General features: G+C 43.7%; 1 protein-coding gene across 1 annotated transcript in view; it reads left to right on the top strand.

The window, feature by feature from the left end:
* SLC26A4 (solute carrier family 26 member 4) overlaps window positions 1–12,263 on the top strand; it is a 41,651-nt gene extending 29,388 nt beyond the window's left edge. The window contains exons 14-20 of the mRNA XM_004598590.3: window positions 929–1,021; window positions 1,911–2,006; window positions 2,608–2,835; window positions 4,534–4,588; window positions 5,961–6,106; window positions 9,099–9,182; window positions 12,111–12,263. Coding sequence (XP_004598647.2) covers window positions 929–1,021; window positions 1,911–2,006; window positions 2,608–2,835; window positions 4,534–4,588; window positions 5,961–6,106; window positions 9,099–9,182; window positions 12,111–12,134 — 726 coding nt within the window. The 3' untranslated portion in view covers window positions 12,135–12,263. The remainder of the gene's footprint in view (window positions 1–928; window positions 1,022–1,910; window positions 2,007–2,607; window positions 2,836–4,533; window positions 4,589–5,960; window positions 6,107–9,098; window positions 9,183–12,110) is intronic.
* The last annotated feature ends 932 nt before the right edge of the window (window positions 12,264–13,195 follow it).

Here is a 13,195-nt window from a genome sequence, read left to right as displayed (position 1 = left end):
GAGAGATTTTCAAGTTCTCTGTCACCAAAACCTTCTGTGACATTTTGCTTTATCCTTGGCTTTGGAAAAAGTCATATGTAATACAGAAAATGAAAAAAAATAGAAGAAATTAAACAACCCACTGATGGGCATATGTTGTCTGCAACTAAAATTGCTTCATGAAAACTAAGGGAACACACAAAGATGAAAAGGCAGAGAAAGAAAATAAAGAAAACAATTATTTAGAAAGAAAAGTGAAACAAAAATGAGATGAACCCCTCCCCCCCACCAGGAAGCTATAGTCAAATTTTATCTTCATATGAAAAAAAAAATGATTCCCTGAACCTGGCATTCCAGTAGCTGCTAGTAGGTTTCTGCCCACCATCTTGCTGCTCTGTTGCCCTCGTCTGAGTCCTTAGTGTCCTAGAGCTCCAGCTCTCTTCTGAGGAGTTGGACTCAATGGGAAGAGTCCCAGAAATGAGGGAAGTCTGACTCTCACTCCAGTGGTTCTGCTTTGGGTGCAGCCATCCTTCTGTTTGGGGGAGAACAAACAGCGGATAATACAGAGCTCAGCTCTCACACATCCTCTGGATTTTGCTACTGCTTTTATTTTTTTTCCTTGCTGCTTGGAAAACATCTGAACAGAATCAAGAGATGTGAACTTGAGGCAAATCATGTCATGGTTCTAAGCTTTAGTTTCTAGCTCTCCAAGTCAGAGGGCTGACTACTTGCTTTCCGAGTCCTTCTAACTTCCACCCATGCAGGTCCAAGACTTCTGGTAGGCACTTCCCTCCCTGCCTGTGTGGAGTCCTCATGGGAGGAAAGCCGAGCATGGCTGCCTAGCTGCTCTGACCACTGGTGGCCCAACTCCTTGTCCAAGAGCCAGAAATGTAATTGAATATTTGATACCTGAAATGGCTTAACTTCATTTTTTTTTCTTAATTACCAGATTGAAGAACCTGAAGGAGTGAAAATTCTTAGATTTTCTAGTCCGATTTTCTATGGCAATGTTGATGGTTTTAAAAAATGCATCAAGTCCACCGTAAGTATTTCACCTCTGGAAGTTTGGCTTTGATCTCCTTCATGACTGCATTCATTCCACAAGGACATCATGTTGATGCTCCAACTTGGAGTTAGATTCTCTTTCTGTAGGGCATTAAAATTTATGAGTGTAGCATCCTTGCCTTCAAAAACTTGATACTCTGGGTACAGAAATAACATGTTTTAATCCAGGTAGCAATAGCTATGTCAGAGTTTGAGTAAATAAGTAAATTAAGGATCAGATGAGTATTACAGGCGGTAAGTGTCACTGTTTTATAGAAGAAAAAGATCTGTGTTAGTTTGATTCATCAGGCTGTGTGTGCAAGCTGGTGGGAAGGAGCTTATTATATCAGGTATTTGGGGACTGTGTGAGCTGGAAGTAAAGGTGGGAAAGATGTATAGGTGGGGGGCTTTTCAGTTGGCACAGAGTATGAAGAACCAGAAGAATGCAGAAGTGGGATGTTCTCCTCCTGAATGCTACACTCTGCTGCAGACCTGGAGCTGGCTCCTGGATCTGGATTGGTGGTTTCCTAAATGAGTTCTCAGGCAGACTGATTCAGAGGAGTGCTGAAGGATTTTTCTATAATAAATGGGCTCTGTGACATAAAAGTTGAGAAACATGAGAGCAAAAGTTCAAGAGATTATTACTTGCAATTTTGTCCTTACTCTCTTGGCGCCCTCCATATGTTCCTGTGTTCCATGGGTTCCTGGGTGGGGAGAGGCATAGTCAGATAGACAAGATCTACTCCTTCAGGTGTCCCAGGCTTGTGTTTGGCAGACTGTCCAAAAGAGATATCATCCTTGGAGAAATAACCTTTCTGGATAACAACTGCCACTAATGAGCATTAGGCACCAGACATGCTAAATAACTTGATATTTTATTTCCAAAGGTTGGGTTTGACGCCATTCGAGTATATAATAAGAGGCTGAAGGCATTGAGAATAATACAAAAACTCATCAAAAAAGGACAATTAAGGGCAACAAAGGTGAGGAAATAACGCCCTCCTCCCTAATGCTTTCTTTTCTCTGGTGAAAGCAGTTAGTGGGTCTAAAATTAAATCTATCCCCTTTGGTGTCCAGATGTGCACAAACAGATGACATACGTATGTCAGAGCTCAGCTATTTTTGTAGGCAAGAGGGAATGGGAGGCAATGAAATGCAATCCACAGAGCTCCCTGGAAACATGGGATGTGATGTTTTTCCATCCTGAATGGCATCTGTATTCTCTTTTATTTTTACTGAAAGGAACAAAATAAGTGCTAATTCACAGCCAGAAAATTACTCACAATGGAAGGCAGTAAGTTCACAGGCTTTTAGAGCAAGTAACTTTTACTCAGACTCTTTCCAATGTGTCTCTTGGCAAAGTTCCACAATTTTCCAGAAATAAAAATTTTCCTGGCTTCCTTCGGTCTTCCATTTTTTTTTTTTCTCACTAGAAAACATCAAAGTTTGTACTGAAGAGTTAATGGCCTTAGTATTTTGCTTACCAAGGAATGGTGTGTGTAGAGATTGAAATCATTTGAGACGAGCGACTAAAAGGTAGTCTGAGTCATTAGGAACTAAGCTGTCCGTGTTGTCTTGATTTAGAATGGCATCATAAGTGATGGTGTGCCAAACAATGCTTTTGAGCCTGACGAAGATACTGAAGATTTCGAAGAGCTTGATGTCCCAACCAAGGAAATTGAGGTTCAAGTGGACTGGAACTCTGAGCTTCCTATTAAAGTGAATGTCCCCAAAGTGCCAATCCACAGCCTCGTGCTGGATTGTGGAGCGATCTCCTTCCTGGATGTTGTTGGAGTCAGGTCACTGAAAATGGTAAGGTTCTGGTTTTTCCATGTGGAGCTCTGGCATTAGTAAAATGACAGGGTTGTCCAGCCTTACAAAGCAGCCAACGCATGGGCATTGTGGTGGGAATGTTTTGGTACTCGAGGGTAACAGTTTAAAGCACAGGTGCTATATGGAGTCAGGCTTTGTGGGGCAAATCCTGGCCTTGATATTCACTAGCAGTATGACCTAGAGCATGTCTGTGCCTCAGCTGCTTGATCTGTAATACAGACTGGTAATGATAACTACTCTGTAGAGTTGTTATGATGATAAAAATCAGTACTCTGCTTGTTGGTTGCATGGATGGCAGCAGGATCAGGGATACCACGGACGTGGCAGAAGAGGCATTATTACGCTGGAGTGGGAAGCAGAGCAGGTAGGAGAGGAAGAACATCACAGACAGAAACATTCTTGATCTCAGAAACCAGCAGCACAAGCTCCAGTTTATTAATTCCTTTACCAAGTAGATGTGAAAGGTTTAATGTGTCCCAAGTACTGTGCCAGGGCACAAGAGACCAGTGATGAAGTCACAGTCCCTACCTCTATGGGACTAGAAAGCGGCCTACAGAAGGTGGACATTAACATTCTAAATACCAACTGTATTACATTTTGCCAAGTAGACTTTAAATAGGTGTCACCTGAAGTGTCAAGTTCAAGGTGAAGTTTCCAGTGGGTATCAAGAGGGCAAGGCAGAAAAGTCAGCAGGCTCAAGGTACTGACAATGAGAAGATGTGATAGTCACAATGACTGACTCCTCACTGAGGTTTAGCTTAGCTGGGGGCTACTTGGCTACCTCTGCAATAGCAGGAAATGAGGGCCTGGTGTAGTGGCCTAGCAGCTAAAGCCCTTGCCTTGCATGCACCTGCATCCCATAGGGGCACAGGTCCTAATCCCAGCGGCTCCACTTCCCATCCAGCTCCCTGTTTGTGGCCTGGGAAAGCAGTCAAGGATGGCCCAAAGCCTTGGGACCCTGCTACCCACATGGGAGACTCGGAAGAGGCTGTGGGCTCCTGACTTTGGATAAGCTGAACATTGGCCGTTGAGGCCACTTAGGGAGTAGTCAATAGACAGAAGATCTTCCTCTCCATATATCTGACTTTTCAATAAAAATAAAATAAATCTTTTTTAAAAGGGAGCAGGAAATGATGCCAGGTTGTGAGTACCAGGTAGGTGAAGTAGGGAAATGATTTGTTTTGTCCAAAGTGTACGAGTGTGTTGACAGAAGCTGCTCCAGTTCTCTTAGCAAATCTAGTTATTAGCTCATCTGCAAACTCACTCTTTGTTTTGCCTCTCTCATGTGGGTGGCAGGGGCACCCAGGCATGGGGTATTGCTTCTCCATGGCCAAGAGCAGAGAGCTGGATATGAAGCGGAAGAGCTGGGAATCCCCACTCCAATAGGAAATGTTGGTATCACAGATGGTACCTTCAACCTGCTATGCCACAATGCCAGCTTACAACACTGCTGCCCACAGTGTTTCTTGGGCACTGCTATGCTAGAGTGCTGAACTGTTGAGCGTTGGTTGGATCTTTGGAGAGGCAATCCTTTCATTCCTGTAGGTTGACAATGTCAATGGTTTTCCAACAATTAACCATGAAAGTGTTGATAAACCACTTAGGTAATCAAATGCTACCACATTGTGTGCAGATGAAATTATTCATTGTAATGCATTTCACCCTTTTCATTTTTAGATTGTCAAAGAATTCCAAAGAATCGATGTGAACGTATACTTTGCATCACTTCAAGGTAAATGTGTATATGAAGAAAATTCACCTCTACCTGTGAGATTTTCCCCTTACCTCTTTCTCCTGTCTTGTAGGCATATATTGTCTGATCTTTTTTTAAAGCAATTAAAAAAATTACGGTGAAGGGCCCGGCGGCGTGGTCTAGCGGCTAGAGTCCTCGCCTTGAAAGCCCCGGGATCCCATATGGGCGCTGGTTCTAATCCCGGCAGCTCCACTTCCCATCCAGCTCCCTGCTTGTGGCCTGGGGAAGCAGTTGAGGATGGCCCAATGCTTTGGGACACTGCACCCGCGTGGGAGACCCGGAAGAGGTTCCAGGTTCCCGGCATCGGATCGGCGCAGCATCGGCCCGTTGCGGCTCACTTGGGGAGTGAATCATCGGACGGAAGATCTTCTTCTCTGTCTCTCCTCCTCTGTGTATATCTGGCTGTAATAAAATGAATAAATCTTTAAAAAAAAAAATTACGGTGAAAATATATAGCATACAAATTGCCATGTGCCATGTTAATCACTTTTAAGTGTCTGGCAGATTTACTCTGATTCACAGTGCTGTGCAATCATCAGCCACTGTGTATTTCCAAAATTTTATGTTACCATACAAATTCTATACCAATTAAGCGTAACTCTGAGGACATTTTTGAGCCCACAAATGGAGTACTTCCAAGGTGTGCCACTGAGTTTGTCATTTACAGAAACATATGCCCCGACAGGGGAGCAGGCTCAAGGCAGGGAGAGATGAAGGGGACGCTCAGGGGTGTGAACCTCTGAGTCTGTCCATGCACTGACTCCACTGAGTGTAAGAAAGTGCTAGTTCAGTAGAAGCAGAGTCTCAGATGGAACTGTCATGGAAGTGATTTACTACAAGAAAACATCCAGCGACATCTGTGAAGGCCACAGTGCGAGGGGATGAGGCTGGTCAAAGAGAGCGTTTTGAACATTTCACAGGGCACATCACAGCAGAAACATCCATGATGCCCCCCATGGAGGCTGGCTTCTTATCCCCACACCACTTGGGCAATGATTCAGGCTGCCCTTATGCGGCGTATAGCCTCCCGGGCCTCTAAATGAGATAGTTCCCATTAAGTGAGGGAATTCTGCAAAGAGCCACAGCGGGGAGCCACTGGCATCCAGTGTCACAGCAGCTGGAGGGTGGGTATCACCGGTGGACTAGATAAAAGGGCGCCTGCTATGACCAGCCAAGGTTCAACTGCCCTGCGTGCTACTGGAGGTGCACGGCAGGAAGTTTAGAGCGGGATCACCCTTTGGAAATGCGTAAGGGAAGACATTTAAAGGAGGAACAACATAAACAGTATCATGGGTTGCTGTGTTGAAAGTATCTTATAGAGGAAGAACTAAACATTCTCTTTCTTTTGAAGATCATGTGCTAGAAAAGCTGGAACAATGTGGCTTCTTTGATGACCACATGAGAAAGGACACCTTCTTCTTGACTGTCCACGATGCTATACTCTATCTACAGAACCAGGGGAAATCCCAGGAGGGTCAAGATTCCATTTTAGAAAAGGTAAGTATGTGTCCCTTAGGTATCTTTCTGCAGCAGCTACCATTTCTGTACATTGTAAAAGTTGTACAAACCTTGGTTTTCAATTTCAGGTTAGCTCGTGGCTTTTGGGCACAGAATCTTGAAGCCTTCACTATTTACCTTGCTGGGTGATGTAAGGACTAAATAAGAAAGTTGATAAGAAGCACTTGATTGTAGCCACTGCATAGTAGTTCTGCAATGTCAAGGTTTACTGACAAAATAGGCATTAGCTAGACGATGTCTTTTCAGGATATAGCACTGAATCTTGTATCTGCTTGTGTACATAAATAGTACTTGATTTTTCAGGACTATGGAAACTTTTGAATTAAAGTGTCTTCTTTTTTATTATTATTATTTTTCCATCTGGCTAATCAAATTTCCTAGTAATACAATTGTCTAGATCATCCTTTTCTAAAAAAGATTTATTTGTTCATTTATTTGAAAGGCTGAGTGACAGATGGGAGTGGAGGGGGGCAGAGAGACAGAGAACATTCATCTACTGGTTCATTCCCCAGCAACTACGACGACCAAAGGCTAGGAGCCTGGAACTGTATCAGGGTCTCCCATGGAAGTGGCAGGGGCCCTAGCACTTGGGCCAGCTTCCACTCTTTTTCCAGGAAAAGATAGAAGAATTGGAAATAGAGCAGTTGGGATTTGAACCATGCTCCAATATGACATGCTGGCCTTTTAGCAGCTTAGCTAGCTATAAAACAACATTAACACCTATAAGAGTGTTTAAATAGGATTCATCAAGATACAGCATCAACTGCTCCACTCCCAATCTAGCTCCCTGTTTAATGTGCCTGGGAAAATAGTGGAGGATGCCTCAAGTACTTGGAACCCTGTCCCCACACGGGAGACCCGGTTCCTGGCTTCTGCCTGGCCCAGCCCCAGGTATGGCAGTCATGTGGGGAGTAAACCAGCAGATGGAAAACCTCCCCTGCCATTCTCTCTCCCGTTCTCTCTCTGTAACTCTGTGTTTCAAAGAAATAAAATGAATAGTTAATAAACAATAAATAAGACTCACCAGGCTGTTTGTGATTTTTTGAAAAACAAAATTAATAGCCACAAGCAATGCCAGGGTGATTTTCTGCCCTTCAGAATATATTTGACCCTGTTTTCCTATACTTCTTTTTTTAAAAAGGATTTATTTTTATTATTTTTATTTGGAAAGTCAGATATACAGAGGAGAAAAGACAGAGAGGAAAATCATCCGTCTGTTGATTTGCCCCCAAGTGGCCTCAATGGATGGAGCTGTGCCCATCCAAAGCCAGGAGCCCAGAGCCTCTTCCGGGTCTCCCACATGGCTAGCAGGGTCCCAAGGCCTTGGGCCATCCTCAACTGCTTTCCCAGGCCACAGGCAGGGAGCTGGATGGGAAGTGTGGCCGCCAGGATTAGAACTGGCACCCGTAAGGGATCCCGGTGCGTGCAAGGCAAAGACTCTAGCTGCTAGGCTACCGTGCCAAGCCCTTCCCATACTTCTTATTTTGCCATTTCTCCTGTAAAATACTCAGGAGACATGAGCACTGGGGTAGGGATGGAGATAAGAAGCCTTAACTCATGGACTTTCTCACCATGAATTTGGGAAGCTGAAGGAAATACCTATAAAATGTAATAATGGCAATTATTCTAGTTATATAACACATTTTGTGTTGTCTTACTATATTTTACATTGCTTTCATTTATGAAAAAAAACAGAATAAGTATATCCTTCTTATACTTTGGAGTTGGTATGTAGAGTAAAACTAAATTCGAAAACCATACATTATTGTTGGAGAGGTTGTTCTGCTTAGCATTCCTGGGGGCTGGGGGAGGCAAGGGGCAAATACTTATCCTAAATAACAAGGTATAGATCACATATCCAGAAAAAGGAGTAAAGTAGCATAACCACAAAGATTTAAATTGGTGATACACAGGCTGTTCATGTTTGAAAACTCATGTTTTCTATCCAACTTAAAACTCTATGAACCATAGATAAAACATAGATTATCTTAAAAAAAAAAAAAAAAGACTGTGTGTTAAAACAGACTCAGTGTGTTTGCGAGGCAGAAGGACAGACAGGCAGAGAAACGCAGTGTTCCCTGCAAATGGTTCTTTCTCCAAATGCCTGCAATGGCTGGAGCAGAGCTGGGCTGCAGCCAGGAGCTGAGGACCCGCGCTGGGTCTGTCTGCATGCACCCAAACTGGGCTAAGATCACAGGGCATCCGTCCCTACCCCGGAAAACCAAGGGTGCATTCACTGTGTTAACCCAGCCTTGTTTGCAGTCAGGGAAGAACCCCTGGTGCATGACGGATATGGTGGAAGCAGTAATTTGACCTTGTTCCTATCTCTATGTTCCCATCATCGCTAGGACATCACAACAGCCCCAACTTACAGTACTTCAGAACCTAATACATGGATTAATTTGGAAATGTGCTTCTTCTGGCATAAGCCAAAGCTCAGACTGTGACCAGTTTCCTCTGTGTGGGAGATTCAATTACCCATGAGTCCTGAAAAGCACAAGTTTCCTGAACAGACAATTTGATCCTTAGATGTTGGCTTCTGTTTCCAATGCAATTAATTTCCTTTCACCCAACTCGACTGATGACTTGTTATTGTCATCCGTCACAACCCCTCGGCTGGGCATTCAGTCAATGCTCAGGGCTAGAAGACTAAGGGCTCTTAGCTTCCTTGCTGAAAGACAGGCGCTGTGTCTGAGAGCAGAGTCGCTTAGGCTCGGGGAGGTGACTCGGTAAAAGGCTGGGGAAAAGAGCAGGAAAGGAGTTTGCACCATGGAGGACTCTGGTGGTTCCCAGTTCAGTGTGGCAAATGGCAGAGGGGAAATTCCAAGGTGGGTGATAGAAAAGAGGGCAAGGTTTGGAGATGATTCTCTGAAGGATGCAGATTGTAATGAGAGACAGCAACAGTCGCTTCAAGGGAAGTCATGGGTCGCAGGGCAGTTTCCAATCAGTACTTTGTGTTCTCTTTTTCTAGATCACCCTCATTCAGGATTGTAAAGACCCTCTCGAACTAATGGAAGCAGAGCTGGTTGAAGAAGAACTTGACGTCCAAGATGAGGTAGGGTCATTATTTTCCTCTCTAGAGAATACTCTGAATTGAATCTTGGACAAGTAGCAGTGATTACGAACCTTTCAGGAGGCTAGTATGGTGGCATAGAGCGGTGAGCCTTTCCCACTGACATTGACATCCCATGTGGGCCCCAGTTTGAGACCCAGCTGCTCTGCTTTCGATCCAGTTCCCTGTTACTGTGCCTGCGGGAGCAATGGACGATGGCCCAAGAGCTTGAGCTGTCATGCCATGTGGGCAGCGAACCAGCAGATGGAAGATATCTTCTCCCTCCTCTGTCTTTTAAATAAATCTTGGGCCCGGAGCAGTAGCTTAGCAGTTAAAGTTCTTGCCTTGCATGCACTGGGATCCCATTTGGGTTCTAGATCGCATCCTGGCTGCTCCACTTCCCATCCAGCTCCCTGCTTGTGGCCTGGGAAAGTAGTCAAGAATGGCCCAAAGCCTTTGGACCCTACACCTGCGTGGGAGACCCAGAGGAGACTCCTGGATCCTAGCTTTGGATCAGCTCAGCTCTGGCCATTGTGGCTGCTTCCTCTCCGTCTCTCCTCCTCTCTGTATATCTGACTTTCCAGTAAAAATAAAATAAAGATTTCATAGGAGGGAAAACTGAGAATTCTCCCTCAGAAACATTATGTACTTGGGGGACATATTATCTCAGATAATGGGATGACCAGTGAGAGCAGCAGCTAACATCCTGGGCCTGGTTCTGTGCCTAGGTTTCTGTATCTTTTTTATCCAGAAACCTGAGGCCATGGGATAGGTCAAGGGTGGATAGAGGGAATTATGGCACAGGAATTATGTAAGTGTTAGAAATGGTATATGAAGGGGCTCGGCAGCGTGGCCTAGTGGCTAAGGTCCTCGCCTTGATCCCATATGGCTGCTGGTTCTAATCCCGGCAGCTCCACCTCCTCTCTATCTCTCCTCCTCTCAGTATATCTGACTTTGTAATAAAAATAAAAAAATAAATCTTAAAAAAAAAAAAAAAAGGAAATGGTATATGAAGATCAAGACCCTATAATCTTTCTCCACCTGATGGATGGTGGTTTTAAAAATATGCTGCCTGCATTGAGAACAATTTAATGCATGACACATGCTCTTTTAAAAATTTTTTTTTTTCCTGATACAGTTTCATAGGCACAGGGTGAGTCTTAGAAAACTTGACTCAATTTGTATTATCTGAGTGGATTTTGTGGTTCCACTGCTGAGTACACTGGAAATAGTAAAGGAAGATCACAGAACTTTCAAAGTTGAAAGATTCCTTGGAAGTCAAGGAGTCCAGCACCCCAGCCCGGGCAGGAATCCCACCTGTGCTATCCCCCTGCTCGCTTTTATGTTAACAGTTCTGGACACTGGTTAACTAGTGACTTCTCCTTGTCTCCTGCTCTTTTTTAAAGACTTACTTATTTGAAAGGCAGAATTAGAGGGGGAGTGGCAAACAGTTTCTCTACTTGCTGGTGCACTCCCCAAATGGCTGCAAACAGATAGGGCTGAGCCAGCAGTCTGCAGTTCCAACCAGGTCTCCTGCATGGGTGCAGACGCTCAAGGCTTTGACCCATCTTGCCTTGCTTTCCCACAGATCAGAGGTGGAGTAGCCAGGACTTGAACCGATGCCAATATGGGATACCAATGATGACGGTGATGGTTTAGTCCACTGTACCATGACACTAGGCACTAACTAGTGACTGCCTGAGGGAGTCTGTCGCATGGATGTCTTTAGACTTCAGTTGTGTTTACAAAGTCAGGTTTGACCTTCTTCATAAGTCACACTGGTAAACAAGCATCAACATGAATTTCACAGGGAACAACACTTGTTCAAACCATGTTCCAAGCATAGCCCTGCATTTGTTTTCATTGTAGCTACATCACAATGTGACTTCCAAATAAACAGGGGGTCAACTAAGGCTTGAGCATTTTCCACAAACTGAGGTTTTAGATGGACTCCCCATTTATATTTACGCCTTTTACATTTTGAGCCCAATGCAAGACTTCCCATATTTCTACTAGATTGTGTCTTACTGGTTCCTGATTATTGACATAAGTTTGGATCCTGAATTTATCATTCAGCATATTAATCTCCCCCTCCCACAGTGGTATCATAAGCAAATCTCTGCTTTTTTTTCTCTTGGTCTTGATAAAAATGTTGAGAACAGTAACATTCAATGCCCTGTGCTGACGTCAGGTAGAGAGAATGACAGCAGAGGTCTGAGGCGGGAGTGCAGCGGATGGTGAGGGAATGATACAGCGGGCGCTGAAAGTCACAGCCCTACAAGTTCGCCTACCAGCCTAGTGAGCCCAGGAAAGGCATCACTGAGCTGAGAAGTCTGCGCAGCTTGAGTGGTTCCTGATTCTCTGTGTGTAGGACAGCCACACTTGAATTAAAAAACTTAGCTATCCAAATTGGCACTTCAGGAGCTGAAATGTTACAGGATCGTGATTGACACTGGAAGGATCATCCAGGAAGGTTCTGTATGGATGCTGAAGCAGCATGGCTTGCTAGCCTCAAGGGCATGTGTGTGCTTTGGAACCGGGATGGCCTGGGTGTGCTGATCCTGGTGGCGCTGTCCACCTGCCCTGGAGCCCAGGGAAAATTTCTCTGTTTCTGCTTAAGTCTCCTCATGTCAAATAGGCATAGTGATACCACAGTGTTGGTGCAATGAAGGGATGCAAGTAGAGTGGGAACACAATGCCCTTACATGATAAGTGTTCAATAATTAGTAGTCCATTGCTTTTAAAATAAACCAAAGTGAAGCATGAAGAGGTATACAATTAGGTTTTTACCCTGCCTCTTTTGTGATGAGGTCCACCTAAGATGGGTAAAAGCAAGCCAGGGATACTAGAAAAATTTCTTTGTAAAACAGGGAATGTGGACTTGGGAAAATTCAGTTTCATCACTATTTGGTTTCTCTTTGACTTCTACAGGCTATTCGTAGACTTGCTTCCTGAGGGCAGGACCAGGAGGACCACCAGCATGCAAGACGGGGCTCACCTGCCAATGCCAGGCTATGCCAGCATTTCTGCCTTGACTATTTCTTTGGACCAGAAACACTCATCCTTTTTCTATTACATTTTTTTTATTAATGTTTTTTTTTTGGAGCTCCGCTATTGAAAAAGAGGCATCTATGCTTATTTCTAGGCTTCATTATAAAACGAACAATGTATCTCTAAATTACGTAAAATGATTGAGGACAAATTATCCAGCCACGAAATGATGTCCAGGACCCATTGATAGTCATAATAAGGTTGCTGATGGCCCCGGACAGATTTACTAACAATGTTCACATGGGTACTGGTGATTTTCTGTGGAGTTGGAGTAAGGGCTGAGCCAACGGCCTCTGTGGCCAGGTGAGTCAGGAGTGATGACCCATGAAGTAGCTACTGACCTTGACGTCCATGAGTTGCGTTGATCCCAGAGCAATATCACACTCCGGAAATTGTGAAATACAATTATTAATGCATTTATTTATTGATAAAAGTCTTCAAAAATCACCTTTGGGAGTTAGGTTGAAGTTTCTTCAATGTTCATTTATCCAGTGTTTAGTAATGAGGTGCTACTCTATATAACCAGATAAATATCTAGGATTCAGGGTCTTGTTGAGCCTAGAAATGGTTCACCTGAGTTAAGGAACCAAGCTGATACATGTTAAGAACATGGAGGCAGAGAAAGAAAGTGAGAAAGATATTTTCATGTAAATCACTTATGAGTATGATAATCATGGATCACAATGAAGATCCAAGACAATTTGTAGCAGATTGTTCTAGCTCAAAAATGCAGTTTTATTTATCCTCATCTACAGAAATGACCCATGTACTGAGGTATATAAAGATTTAGTCAATGTAAAAAACCAACATGGGAACTATGGTACTTTTAGCAAGACAAAAATTATGTTTATAAGACCATGGTATTTAACATGAGTTCATATTTTATGTAACATTTTAGCAATATATAAAGAAAGTGCTCCTTAACTGAAATCTGATGGTTTCGAAATCAATCTAAAAAGTAAAGT

This window comes from Ochotona princeps, chromosome 25 (genome assembly GCF_030435755.1).
Source record: "Ochotona princeps isolate mOchPri1 chromosome 25, mOchPri1.hap1, whole genome shotgun sequence".
Taxonomy (NCBI): domain Eukaryota; kingdom Metazoa; phylum Chordata; class Mammalia; order Lagomorpha; family Ochotonidae; genus Ochotona; species Ochotona princeps.
Note: the sequence above shows the minus strand (reverse complement) of the source record. Positions and strands in the feature narration are given on the sequence as shown.